The 14,914-nt window shown below is 49.8% G+C and overlaps 1 protein-coding gene across 8 annotated transcripts in view; it reads right to left on the bottom strand.

The window, feature by feature from the left end:
* The window catches only part of ARHGAP32 (Rho GTPase activating protein 32), a 234,830-nt gene that overhangs the window by 18,781 nt on the left and 201,135 nt on the right, over positions 1–14,914 (bottom strand). For all 8 annotated transcript variants that reach the window (XM_057373534.1, XM_057373532.1, XM_057373533.1 and 5 more), the window contains 2 exons: positions 3,023–3,125; positions 145–289 (listed from right to left, as the gene is read on the bottom strand). In XM_057373534.1, the coding sequence (XP_057229517.1) occupies positions 145–289; positions 3,023–3,125 (248 nt within the window). The remainder of the gene's footprint in view (positions 1–144; positions 290–3,022; positions 3,126–14,914) is intronic.

The raw sequence follows: 14,914 nt of genomic DNA, 5'->3' as shown, positions 1-14,914 counted from the left end.
TGGCTCTAAAAACCCCAACTGAGTCAGAGCAGTCAGAGAAGGAAGTGTGTGGAAGGCAGGTCCAGCTTCCAGGATTTCCCTGCTCCACCAGTGCAGGTGAAGCCCCACTGCAGGGGAAGTGCCCCACATTTGCCTCGTACTCACAGAGAATTTCTCGTAGAGCTGGTAGGTGAGCAGGGGGTTGGGGAGCTCACGGAAGTACAGCTTGCACAGGGAGCCCACACAGTGGATGTCCTGGATGTAAATGTCCTTGGTCAGGTCGGGAATCTGCTCAGAGTCAAACTCGTGGCTGGCAAGGAGAGCAGAGAAATGGGTGAAGGGGTTTGAGGAGGAGAAATGAAATCAAACCCAGCACAAATTACAGCAMGGCCTTCCTACTTACAGGAAAAAATAAACACTTAGTCACCAAAGCCACAKGACCCACGGCTGTGGAGCAGCCAGTGGGGATTTTTTCCAAAAAAGAAACTTTTCTTTTTTCTAATAAAGCATTTTCAGTTAGTTTTACAACCAATTGGCTGCCATCCCTTTTGCTGCATCAGGGCTTTTCACAAAGTCTCCAGAGAAGGTCTTCCAAGACCACGAGGACAAGTTTAACTCTCAAGGGCTATGACTGGGATTGCCCATAGGAATGATGAAAGTTGCTGCCCCTCTGCATTTCAAAGGCCTAGAAATGGCAAAGATAATGCCATGCCAGCAGCAGTGCCATCGGCAGCACATGGAAACCAGTGAGTGCAGAAATTCCYGGGGTATGAGCTGGTGAGCTGAGCCTGCCTCTGCTACAGGGAAAAGACAGCCAGGAACCACATGAAGAAAATCCCATAGCACTCCCTTGCTTTTCAGAGAGAGAAAAAACCCCAAATKACCAATTTTTATGAAATAAAAGCTGAGCTCAGAAGGCCGAGGGCTGGCTCACAGCTGGAATGTGTTCTGGGAAGTGCCATTTCCAATGAGGACACTCTGGAGGGATGAGTGTGGTGAGCCAGGCCCTGGGAGCTGGAGAACCTCGGGGTCCCTGCCAGGATCTTCAGGCTGCACACAGCCATGGGGACTCAGTACTGCAAGCACAGCTGGGGCTGAGTGTGGTGGCCACACCCCTGTCCCTGTCCCTGTCCTGTCCCCTGCCCAAAGCTGGCAGGCTGTGCCCAGGGAGGCACACGAGCTCTGAGGAGCAGAATGTGCCCAGGGCACCAGGGGTGTTTGTAACTGAGCCCTGCCGGGATCAGGACAAGTTCCTTTCATCCCTGGACACGGACACTGCTTGTGGGAAGCCTCACACTCCACCAGGTGAGGAGCAGGAGMGATCCCCCTTCCTCAGGGTGAACTGCCCATCCCTTCCTCACCCCAAAGACAGCACAGGAGGAAAGGAAGGATTCTGTTTGCCACAGCCCTCAGTGMCCAGCACACAGCGCTTCCAGAGGCACCTTCTGACTCAGCCCTTGCTCACATCTGGAAAAGAAACTCCATTCCTGCAGTCAGCTCCACACAGAGGCTCAGAGGGAACAGCCCACCCCATACAAACACACTTGGCCCTGGCTCAAACTCCCTGCCCATATCCTGCCCCACTCCAATGTTTGTTCCTAAGAATAAAGCTCACCCTGTGTCAGATGCTCCCCTGCAGAAGTGAACATGGAGGGAAGAGAGGGATACCCCAGTACACTCAACCCTCCTCTCTGAACTGGCTGTTTCCAGGGCTTCATGTTATTCCTTCTGACCCAAAGGCAGACTTTGTTAGGCAAAAAGAATACAACTCCACAGCTCTCACAAAGAGCTGGGACACAGGGATCAACACCCCAAATCAATGGGCTTTGTTTGCCCACCTGCCAAATAAAGGCAGCTATTGCCCTGCTGAAGAGCCAATCCCTGTCACATGGAAATGTCCCACACAGAATAAATTCTCTAACCTTCTCCCCAACCAAAAAGCCCTTTAGACCCAGGAGATCCAGTTCTTCTATGGGAAACCTAAGCACAGTGATTCGTTTATAGGGATACTGCAGCCCCAGTTTTGGAAAGAGAAGATTGCCCTGTATATACAGATGGGAACTGCAGCAAGATGTGTCCTATGTTCATCAAATGCTCAATATCTGTAGTGATTTACGTGAACAGGGACAGTGTCAGTAAGTTATGCCATGTGCTCCCTTCCTTTTGTCTTTGGAACATCTCAGAAACCTGGGAAACAGGCTGTCACTGCATTCTCTGCACTGGAACAGGAATGATACCATTACAATTTTAGAAAACCATTTTTAAAGCACCTTTAATACACAATAAAGGAGAAAATGGTCCTGGCAACACAAAGGGAAAAAATGGACTAGGGCAAAGATTAGAAGGATGGTCCAGCACAAGTCAAAATGGGGAACAAAGGGATGTAACAGAAGCAATGGCAAATGTTTTGTTCAGTCACAGCTCCAGTCAGGGCCTTTGGATCCTTCATCAAAACCTTGGGGCCAGATTCTTAAAATGGGACATGCTGGGATGAGAAACAGGATTAATCTGAACCAGAACAAACCCATCCATGCAAGGGTTTGAACAGCCACTGTCACAGCACAAACCTGCCCACTGAAYAGGGGACAGCTGGTACAAGGAGGATGGAAAACACCCCTGTGCTGCCTCTGCCAGGCCATGAGCCCAGGACCAGGGCTGCAATGAGTCACATCCACTCCCAGTGCTCCACAGCAGAACATCCCACACCAAATGGCAGGAGCAAAATAGGCTCACCAAAGAATAAAGCTTGCTGTGGTGGGAACAGCTCCTAACCAGGACACACTCCTGGCCTTTCCCCGTGCAGCACAGCAATGCCACCCCCCAGACTCAGGCATGTATCCTTTGCATATTCCCAATTAACTGCTGGTCAGCCAGGAGCCCAAAGCAGAAGGGAGAAACATCAGCTGCTCCCAAGGGCTCCCAGCACGAGAGGGAACAAATGAAACATGACAGCACAGTGACACCATGATGCTGATACTTTATCCTGAAGGAAAGCTGCCTGCAGGGTGGATGTGCCYGTGGAAGGGGCAGGGCAGGCCCTTACCGGAGTTTCTGGATGTTGGAGGCGATCCCGGACAGCCGGTATATCCCATCCACGATGCCATGCTTCTCGATGAACTCCGTGCAGCTCTTGAGGACCTGGGGCACTAAACAACAACAGCTGGGGGTTAGTGAACTCCTGCTTCAGGCAGGTGCCATAAACTACTCCCAGATGGGCTATGGCTTCAGGTCTTCCTTAGGGGAGAAAGCCTGTAGGAAATTTAACTTCAGGAGTTGTTGTGGAAATTGGTCAGAGGGGTTCCTGCTTTAACAAGGGAATGCCAGGACTTGAATCAGGTCAAAAAAAGGCTGTTGTGGTCAAACAGCAACAGTGCCAGTCCCATGACAACTCCCATGGGAACTGTRGTGTGAAATCCCATTCCAGAAGAGCTGTAAAATGGAATAAATACTGTCTTTCAAATATATACAGGATTAAGCCATCCTGCTTGGTTTAAGGAAATATAAACATCAGGGAGATGCTACTTTTGGCAGCACAGCCAGGAGAGCTTTTACAACTGATAATTTCATCCCCCATGTCTGCTGGAGCGTGGCTGGATGTGGAGARCTCCACAGCATCCCACACTCACAGAAAGTGCAGACAGAGCAGGGGCATGACAGAATGGAAAAATCAGCCCAGGGGATATAATTAGGTGTCAAGTTAATCTTCCAGCCGCTTCACCACCCCATTCCTTCCAGCTGGCTTCCCAGACTCATGCACATCCAGTGCTGGAGCTGTGTGTCCATCCGTGTAAGCCTGAGGAGGAGCAAAGCACTGGATTTACAACAGGAGATTAAACTGCCCCAAACACAGAGAGAAAATCAGGATCACAGGAGCTCCTGTAAGCATCAGCAGATCTTCACAGAAAAAGCTGGGATCCCTGTGGATCCCTGTGCCAGCCACCTTTCTGCAGCAGCTCCTCTGCTGATCTCAGTTTGTTCTTTGGATGCCAAGTCTGATCGATGTGCCACGTGACACAGATTCTGAGCAGGTCATGTGGCAAATCCCCTTACACCACGCAGCAAATGCCATCTGCCAGGCWTTGCTCCCAAGTGCTGCTGCACCTGGATGCTCCATGCTCCCCCCAGCCYCCACAAGGCTGCTTTCCCATTCTCCAGCAAACCCTCATAGCTGCAGGAAAGGCTCATTTCTGATGGTTCCCTGGAAATCAGCAGGTGTATGCTGGGATAAGGGCATGTCTGCTCCACACTGGAGCATAGGACAGAGTGAAAGCTGTAAATCCTGCAGCACGTCAATCACAGGCTCGGCTGGAGCAGATTAGATCCTGCACCTGGGATGCACCAAGAGACAGCCAGAGCTGAGCCAGCCAGGCTCCAGTGCTACATTCCCACAGACTTAGAGCATCTCTCACCAGTCCCCAGTCAGGGCAGACTTTTGGGTGAGCAGAGCCCTTGTACATCAAGCAAAGAGCCTTGGAAATCAAGTGCTGCTTTTTCGGGCAAGGAAAACCAGTGGATGTGAAGCCTTCTGTAGCCGTGGCATCAGTGAGCTCCAAGGAGCACCACAGCTGATGGCTGCAGGAACCCACCAGACACACTCTGAGCCATCTGAGATGGAATGGGCAACAGGTTCTCACCAAACACACCCTCAGAGCATGCTGGGGACACGCTGTCATGGTTTTACTCGGTCCGATTTTTGGTGGTGGGGGATGGGACCAAGAAACCACAAAGATGGCTCCTGTGAGGAAGTTCTAGAAGCTTTCTCCTTCTCCAGCAAAAGGAGCCCTACCCCCTGTGTTTTAGAGCCAATCCATTTTGGCTCTGAGGTTTGTGGTTTCTTGGTTCCATCCCCCACCACCAAAAATCAGACCGAGTAAAACCATGACACACGTCCATCAGTCAGCCACAAGGACAGGAACCAGCAAAGCAGGTGGAATACAAGGCCCAGAATTCTTGCAGKGTCTCAAAAACATTTCTGGAGGGTAACACTTAGGCCATTATGCAAAAAAATATTTGCTAATAGTCTATACTGAAACAACAGGAGGGGTCCCTGGAATCAGCAGAGCCCATTGAAATAAATGAATCAAGACACAAATAAATGAACAGGCAAATAAATTAAAAAGCAAACACATCAAGATACACATAAATAAACAGCACACTCCCTGTCTGCCCCATTCCCACCAGGAATCCTGGAGTGACAGTGTGGGGCAGGGCAGGGAAGCTGAGGGAGCACCAATGCTGTGCCTCAAGTTCTCTTTYGTCATGGAAGAGCCTGGCCACAGTGAGAGCAATTAATGCACCCTGAAAAGATCCAAGCAGGCTTGTTCAAAGCATTTCTTCATCTGGTTACCAGGACGATGTGTTCTTTAAGCTAAATATACCATACCAGCATCACAGATATTTTGGGGGAATTTGGCACGGTTGGAGAAGGGATTGAAAGTCAAATTGGGCTAAAATTGTACCTGAGGGCTCTTTGCTGGGATRGTGACTTCATTTTTCAGATTTTTGRACAAAGATCACATCTGGCCATTGGGTGTGTGTTTAACCTCCCTCTGCCCTCTGGTTGAATACCCATTTTAGAGATGCACATCCACRCACACAGGGAACAGTGACTGCTCCCTCAGAAGGAAAAGGCAGGATGACAACACAAGCCAGGACTTAATTTTGCAAACTAAGTGTGCCCAGACCATCACCTACAGCAGCTTCTGACACCACACTGTGACTTTTCCAGTACCTGTGACCATCTGCTGCAGAAATCCCTCCCCTGCAGGTGAACGTCTCTGCTCAGGAACTGATTGCAGCTTCTGGATGCCAAACCACAGGCCAGATTGGAACCAGACAGGTACCTCAGCCTCATCCCAGCAGGGAACCGAGCAAGATTTCCTCTCACAGGATGTAACAGCAGCAACACTAAAGTTCTACTAATGGCAGTTAATTACTGTGGTTTCCTGCAATYACAACAACCAGACTTGAAGGGACACTTGGTTTGCATTAAGAGCCATAAAGGCCCACCTGGGTCAGCAGCTGGATCCTGGCAACCCCCAGGAGCTTTGGGAGAGGCAGGAGGGAGGGAMTGAGCCCAGGGTGACACTCAGTGCATTCCTGCAGCCCCATCCATCCTCTACTCAGGGGACCTCTGCCTGGTTCCTGGTGAACTGGCCCCTGCGTTATCCAGCCCAGCACACAGCCCTTCCTTTCCAATGCCACATTCCCAGGCAAGTAACAAAAATCACTGATTCCCAGGGTGATATTAGTCCTTTTCTGAGTCATGGGGTCTCCATCCAATGACTCCAGAAAACCTCCCTGCAGTGAAGTCACAGCCTCAGCTGCCAGAAGCTAAAATCCACTGCCAGGTGCTGCCTGGGAACACCCAGCTCTGCAGTGGGACACTGCACATGCCTGCCACCCCAAAAACAATCCCCTCTCCCTCCCTCCCTCCACTGTCTCCAATACGAGGTGGTTGCAGGAGACAAAGTGCAAAGGGCTGRAAATGTGGATGCCTCACTGAAGGGGACCCCAGCATACTTCATCACCTCAGCAGCCAAAGGAATTCATTCAACTCCTTCCTAAGCATCTCTCAGCTGTTTATTGCATCTCTGAGGGCTCATTAACTGCTTAAATCTCTGCCATTAAGAGGAAGCAAAAGTTTTATGGTTTTCATCCCAAAAAACAYTTTGATTCATCCCCCCATCAGGCRCATTTCYTTTCCCATCATCTTGTTGGATGTTTTTTTTTWAAAATCTTTTGTAATGCTCCCACCCTGGGCTTTGGGAGGCTTGCCTGTGTTTTATTTTATTTTATTAGCACATAACTGGAACCAGAAGTGTTTGTTCAGCCCAGGGCACAAGGCCTCCCACCAAGCTCCCCTCTGGCACTGGYGTTTTCCCAAAATACAGCAGTGGGGTGCAGGTTCCACAGGCCAGGCCTCAGGGCTGGACACTGGCCCAGAGCACCCGAAATGCTCCTCACTGCATTCCACACATAGCAAACCCACAGGGGAGCTCAGCCTYCAGGAGCACAGAAAAACCAGGGCCCCAAGCTCTGCTTTAGCAGAGGTGACAACCAGCATCCTGTGCCAGCACACTTGGGAAGCACATGGAAAATCCAGACTCAAGTAACAGAAGGTTAAAGACTGCTCTGAGCCACCAGGATAGAAATTGGAACCATCAGACATCAGGTAAAATGCAGGAGCTCACCTGTGTCCAGGYTGCCTTTGGGAAGAGCTGGGAAGGACAGGAAGGGAAAGGCACCCTGAGGACACCCAGCACAGTGCCAKCAGTGCCACTGCATCACCCTGAGCCCCTTTCTTGGAATTCTGTGCCTGGCTGAGACTGACAACTTTCAAACATCAGGACTTACCCACGTAAATCCCAACTCCCTTGCTGTTAATGCAGGGTTATGTAAAAACCTAACAGCGAATATCCTCTCTTGAAGAAATGCAGTTGTTTTTACTCCAATAATTTCCTATTTTAATTCAATTTTAGAACCATTAAATTGGAAAAGGCCTCTTAAGATCATCAAGGCCACTTTCCAAAAAACTGTCCAAGTATTGCCTTTAAAAAAAAAAGTAAAAACCCTGTAATATTTCAGCCTGTGACTTTCAAATTTCTCATTTCTGAAGCTCCTCCCTCCACCTCAGAGTGAAAGTTACACAAAGGTGTAAARCAGCACAGGAGAAAGGTTCAGGATTTTCTCTTTATTTTTGCATGAGGAGTTTCCTGTCACACAATATTGTACCTGCACGTGTCATTCCACAGGCATATGGACGCCACCAACCCCTGCACGTTCAGAAAAACATCAAGCTTGAAAAGATTCTCTTCTCAGCACTTTTGTCTCATTCCTAAATCCTTGTTTGAATTACCGAGAGAAATACAAGACCAACCAAACAGACCCTTTCCTTCCTTTAAGATGCTCAAGGCCAGGCTTGGAGCAACTGGGATAGCAGAAGGTGTCCGTGACCATGGCAGGGGTGGGACTGGTGGGATCTGAGCTCCCTTCCAACCCAAGCCACTCAGGGATTCTGTGATTCCTCAATTCCCTGTCCCTCATTCRCAAGCCCTGAGCCACATTTCAATGATCCACACTGGTGAGGAGCTGAATAAAGTCCGAGCTGTCCCATTCCTGGTCACACACACACAGCTCTTACCTGGAGTGTGACCTTTGCACCAGGGAAGTGCAACACTGCAGAGTGGACCATACCCCATGAGCTGGATCCCTGCTCCACACAGGGCTCCCAGGGGATCAGCACTGGACTCTGCTTCCTCAGCCTGGAATTGGCTTTTATGGCAGCTCAGCCTGGACCGGGGAAAAGCAAAGTCCAAAGGTCAGGCTCAGGGAACAGAAATTCCCCTGGGCTGCATCGGGCAGGGCAGGTCGATAGGCACGTCTGGCAGGTCCTGGCAGATCAGCAAGGTCCCTGTGGCTGTGCCAGGACAGCCTGGGAGCTGCGGGCTGCAGGGGATCCTCACTGCCCCTCATCCACCACCAACAGCCAAGCCCTACCCCAGGCTGCACACACTCCATTCCCWGGGCTTGGGTTGAATTGTTTTAAATACAAATTATCACAGAATCACAAAGGTTGGAAAAGCTTCTAAGATTGAGTCCAACTGCTCTCCCAGCCCTGCCAAGGCTGAACCATGTCCCCCAGTGCCACAACCCCACATCCTTGGGCAGCCTGAGAAGTTCCAATGCTTCACAATCCCTTCARTGAAGGAATTTTTCCTAATATCCAAGAGACACTACTAATACTTAGATTTGGCCAGTGTGCTGCAGCTTTTTTGTTTAGATCTATTACACTTTCTGCAATAAACTGAGGGGGGAAAAGTTCTCCCCTTGCTAAGAGCAGCAGGATAAGAGCACAAGCAATTCCTGTACTGACTGTAACATTTCTCCTCATGTTTGTTCCCCCCACAGCTGTAATGTTTCAAAATGCAAATTAATATTCAACTCCCTGCTGTCCTCAGGGTCACTCAGGCACAAAGAATTCTCTCCTCACAGCTGCAWGCAGGCAAGCGAGGAGGGGAGAGACAAACTGGGTCCTTTTTAACAGCAAAGGCTTGTGTTCCCTGCTCAGCAATCCAAAGATATCCCCCCAAAACAAGGGGTTCCCCACAGGGATCCCATGTACCCCTTTGTAAYGCTGACCCCATCCCCAATAATCCGAGTTCCAGCAACTCAGAGGGCAGATGGTGAAGCAATAACAGTGCCTGTTGTGGTTGGAAATTTGCCCAAAATAGTTCTAAACTATTGGCCTTTGAAAGTATCAACTTGTGTCCAGTTAGTCTGTGCAGCAGAGAACACATCTGCAACAAAGGGAGTTCTCTGCTCATCTCCAATTTGGGTCAACTATTCCCATTTTTTCCAGGCTGCTGAATCTGCCTTTGATGTCACACAAGGCTGGGTGTGCAGAGACACTCACTGCCACATCCAGGGGGACTTCAGGCACCTAAAACACTCTAGCTGGCCACAATTCAACATCAGCGAKGTTCAGATGATGCAAACCCAATCAAGGAACACAATAAATAGAGGARGAACACACAGGTAAATCTACTTAATTCCTACAGACATTCTCAACTGGATGTCACGTGCCAACCTGTGCTGGCACTTGGATAAATACTATGTGATATTTATATCCCACTCCTAATCTCCCAAGTACCTCCTGGGTATTAGGAATTTACCTTGTGGCACCTTGGGGGCAGATCCRGGTTATTAGTTGGACTGTACAGGCCTGGAGATGGAACAGGAGATAACAAACGAGTTCCCCAAGGCCACAGAATCGTGGGRCAGACTGCATTGAGCTCCCAGCTCAGGGCCAGAACTCTGAGTGCAGCTGTSTGATTGACTGCCCCAATCCTTTGGAGATGGATTTTGACTAAAAAAATTTGGGAAATACTGAAAGGAAACTGGTTTGAGCATGTTTGAGGCTGCCTGGTTTCAATACATTGGCAATTCAATTACAAAAGGGACAATCTGGACAGCACGATGGAGGGAAGGGGGTTGCTCAGATTACCTGGTAGCTCAGAGGTTCTCAARCCACAACAGCCCCACGGACTTGCTGCCCCAGAATGCAACTTTAAAACCTTTCTCCCTTCATTTACTCTGTGCGCACAACAGGGACTCAGGTGCAAGTGAAAATGCTGAGACAGGCCAGTGTTTTTTCATTGCRTAATAGAAAACTATATATAGATACACAAATACTATTGAGGGAGGCAGAGCAGGAGGATTTCCAGYGTCCCCAGTTAGGTGGCCTTGTCAGGAAACACAAGATCCAGCCCTGATATGTGAGCTGCAGCTCTATATATAAACAATCAAGCCCAGATATCCAGGACAGCATTACAAAAATTACTGGATGAGTAAGGATGCAGTATTTTTCCTGCTGTGCCAATGGAGAAGTYAGGATCCCCTATTTAGAAAAGCACCTGTAATAGGGTAGAYAAGGTGAATCACCCTCCARACATCCTYAGCTGCTTGGATAACAAGTATARAAAAGATGAATCCTGTTTTAAGGGRCTTGYTGAAGTCACACAAGAAAAGTCTSAGCAGAAAAGAGAACTGCAAACAAAAACTTCAAAACTCAATCTATGTTTTAATCACGAAMTGCTTTAGGCATAAAAATGCTWAAAAATAGARGCAGAAGGAAAACTGGGATAGGAGRATGYCAGAGCTGAACCTGCTTGGAGCTTTGAAACTTTTCAGTTCATATCCAAACTTGTCAGCTTGGATACTGTGTGAACACCCACYGAAAGCACAGCAATGCCTCGAGGGTTCACTCCCAGAGTAAGCACATCTAACACAACCCCTGGCCTCACCCAGAGCAGCATTCCCTCACCCTGCTGCAATGGCCCTGTCACCATCCTGAGGGAAATGTCAAACACGTCACACACGACCAACACTTCAATGAACCTTTGCACAGAACAAGTTGTTATTGCCTGAACAATCCCACTGATGTGGCTGCCAGCATTCAAGGCATAACAATTCCAAACATACCTGGGAACAACAGGCCAGGCTGCTGTGCTGCCACCAGAGCTGCAGGTAAAAACTGAGCTGTTTCAGGTGGAAGCCCTGCAAATRTTCCAAAGCCTTTCTGAAGAGAAAATCTGGGAGTAAAGCCAGGACATCACCAGCAGGTATTTCACCTGGGTCATCAGAACATGGGATCCCAGCAAGGTTTGGATTGGAAGGGACCTTAGAGCTCYCTCAGTSCCACCCCTACCATGGGCAKGGACACRGCAGTRAGAGGGACTGAGAACTGGTTACACTCACCCTCTTGCAGTTAAAACAGCAAGGAAAATTGAAATCACTAAATCACTGTAAAAGTCAGCTGTCCTGAATTCCCAATCAAGGCCTCCTTCAGGATGGCAAAGATTCCAAGCCAGCCAGGCAGACTTTCATCATAATGACAATTCTGAGCTGGTAAAAGGGGCTCCTCAAATCAACAGCAGGAGCCTAGGGGTGACCCAGATGGCCAAACCTGTGTTTCAGCTAAGGGCAACCAGGCTTTCAGAGATCCCAGCCAAGAGGCTGCCAAGATCTCATTCTTTGTGTTTCTCTGTTCTGATAACAGTTTTCCCTACATCCAAATCTGCCAGAAATGACCATCAGAGGCAAATACATCACCCAGGTGCAGGGAGGGGATAGCCCCAAGAGATGGTAACTCCAGAGGACCCCAAACAAACTGTGATATCCTCAGAAACCTCTAGGTATTGCTGGTGATTTTTTCTGAAGAGCATCAGAACCAGCACAGGAGAATAAAACCCTCCCTGGCAAATCCTTGCTGCTCCTGCCCAGTATATAAAGGCACGGAGATCCCCTATCTGCTATTTTCTATTCTCTTCCRTTTGATTTTTTATTTAATTGTACCCACTTGACCAAATTAATTCTGAATAAATGTGGAAAACTTGAAGAACAGGAAGGACACAGAACAAGATCAGTGTTAGTGAGCTCTGTCTTTTGCAGGCATGTACATCTTCAGCAGCAAGTCAATGCCTCTTCCTGCTGACCCCACAGCATGGGTATTATATAAAAATTAAAAAATCATGCATAGGTCCTTCACCATGGGAAATCTGTCAATTAAGAATTCCATTTGTGCATGTGTCTTTTCCAGTGATGGAAGCTAATGATGTATGAATGTGACAAAGGCATAAAGAGGTACAAAAAATGCCAYTTGCCTTTAGCCTACAAAATCCTCTGTGGATGCAGCTGGCTGCATGATGGATTATCTCTGGAGATGAATCCTTGACACCTGCTCACAGGGCTGGCCTGTGCTTCAGTCCAATTGCTGAGGGAGAAAGGTCATTCCCAATGCCTGGCAGGTGACAGGAACACTTCTGGCTCAACAGAACGGGTGGTATCCCCCCACTCTGCAGCCCAGGCAATCCCAGCACACGATGCCCAGCAGTACTTAATTCAAAGGACATTGCAAAGTAACCCTGCCCATGCTGCAGCTCAGGAGTGCTTCACTCTCAGAACAGCAACATGGCTTTTCTCTGGTGGGTGCTGACCCACCCTGCTGGCTGCTGACCACCCTGGTCTGTGCTGACCCACCCTGGTCTGTACTGACTGTCCTGATGGGTGCTCACCCAGGCTGTCCTGTGCTGACCCACCCTGCTGGCTGCTGACCACCCTGGTCTGTGCTGACCCACCCTGCTGGGTGCTGACCACCCTGCTCTGTGCTGACCCATCCCTCCACCCAGGCAGCTCCTGGACTCCCCGTGGGCACTGTGGCTCCATCCAATCCCCGGTCCCTCCATCAGCCCATCAGGAACGTGAACWTGCCCAGCTCCCCAACCCTGCCTCTCCTGAAGCCCAGCACCACATCCCCCCTCACTCCCACCCGTGTCACACCCCCAGGAGCTGTGGGGAGCTCCCTGGCCAAACATTCCGATACAGGAACCAGGGCACGCTGCAGCTGCTGCAATGCAGCATTCCACCAGCTTCCACACTCCACAAACCTCCTCTGCCAGTACAATCCTGCTAATTGGGGTCAGGTTAAATTTAAGTTTCATTTAGTTTCCTTCAAGAGAGCAAAACTTGGGGAAAAAAAGAAAGAACCTCTGCCTACAAAGGGAATAGGAACAAGACCTTTTCAGGAGTCAGGGATTGGGGTAGMCTTGCTGTATCTCACAGCTCCATGCAAATGTGACACCACACAGGGAATGACTGAAGCTGTGTCAGGGCAGGTTTAGGCTGGATCTCAGGGAAGGTTCTTGTGTCCTCAGAGGGTGCTGGCACTGCCCAGGCTCCCCAGGGAATGGTCCCGGCCCCGAGGCTGCCAGAGCTCCAGGAGCGTTGGGACGGCACTGCCAGGGATGGACAGGGGGGGATTGTTGGGGGGTCTGTGCAGGGCCAGGAGCTGGACTGGGTGATCCTGGTGGTCCCTCGCCACTCAGAATACCCTGTGATTCTGTAAAACAAACCAGCAAGGCAGGTGGCAACTGCACCAACCCAASTGGGAGCATTTCTGAGGGTGATGGAGAAACAGCAGCTCCCTGCTGGAGCCTGGTCTGCTGCCAAGTGACGCTTCCCTGGCAGGGAAGTATCCCAAGCTCCACAGGAGCCAARAGATGAGTAAGGCACTCCATGGGATGCAGACAGGACTCTTCAGGCAGGCTCCACAGGGTGTCTGGAGCTGACTGGAGAGATGTTGTGCAAACCAACGTGCTTGAAGGGAGCATTACCAGAGGCTCTGCCAACAGAGAAGTCCAAAATCCCTCATATCAAAACTGGTTTTACTCCTGCAGGTCCCAGCYATCATTCAGTGCTGACATATTACAAGAGAGAAGAAAAGGACACCCTTGCTGAGACYTTCACTGGAAGCAACACACCTATGCATGCCCAGCCCCATGCCCAGGAGCTTTGTGGCTCCCAATTCTGTCTTTCCCAAGCACCTTGGAGCACAGATCATTTTGAAAAATAATCCTGTGGCCCATGACTCAGAAGCTCACCAAAAAGACCGGACAGCAATGCTTCCTTCCCCTYACCAGTCCTGCCTTTGGGGAAGGTGTAACTCCTGCCCTGGAAGGGCTCCAGYACTGTTTGGTCAGCTCAGAGTGTCAGCACAAACCGAACTGGAACTGAAAAGCAAACACACCAAACCCAACCCCTGTGACACTGCCCAGCACTTGCCACAATCCCCACCACGAATCATCAGGAACACAGGAGGGTTTTAGGGTGCACTGCTCACCCTCACACTGTTACTATAAACACTTGTTAAATCCTCACCTKTAGCTGCTCAGTGTTCCTGCTCAGCTCCACACAGGACACACAGGGAAATGACAAACCACATCCYGCCCAGGGCAGCAGCACCACCAGCCTGCTGCTGCACTCCTCCTGCTTTCCCCAGACACCCTTTCCTCAGGAGAAACCTGGGCACAGACATATCATATCCTGCTCTCTGGAGCTGCAGGTTCCATCCTGCCAGCCTGGGWGGCACCTCCCAGCAGGGAGAGCAYGGCCTCAGCACAGGCCCATCCCAAAACTCAGGTAACCATGACAAACTCTCTGCTAGGTCAGGGCTCGGCGTGTGCTGCACRTGGAGCTTGGCACGRTGGCATCCCAGGGCTCCTGCTCCCTAACAGCAAACCAGGGCACACTCCTGCATTGCTTTCCTCCTGTGCACCCCATGCCAAATTTATCCTCCTTCCGACCAGGGCTCAGCAGATGCACAGCAAGGGATTACTTGCTGAGCCCACAGAAAGATAAGGTACTGCAGTAGGTGAAACATCTCCTCTTTGTTTGTAAATCCCCTCTGGGTACAGAGCAAACATGCTCTTCTCCTGCCTAAGCAATCTGAGCCAGCTGCTTCAGTGCAGGGTTTATTAAAAAAATGTTACACTTACTGCAGTTTTTGTCCTTATCCTTTTTATTCCTTCGTTCCACTTCCCACTCACTAAAACTGAGCACAATTTCAGAAATTTATGGCTACAGAACTGGGGCTGCC

The sequence above is a fragment of the Malurus melanocephalus genome, unplaced genomic scaffold, assembly GCF_030028575.1.
Source record: "Malurus melanocephalus ecotype Western Australia unplaced genomic scaffold, MMel_1.1 scaffold_201, whole genome shotgun sequence".
In the NCBI taxonomy this organism is placed as follows: domain Eukaryota; kingdom Metazoa; phylum Chordata; class Aves; order Passeriformes; family Maluridae; genus Malurus; species Malurus melanocephalus.
Note: the sequence above shows the minus strand (reverse complement) of the source record. Positions and strands in the feature narration are given on the sequence as shown.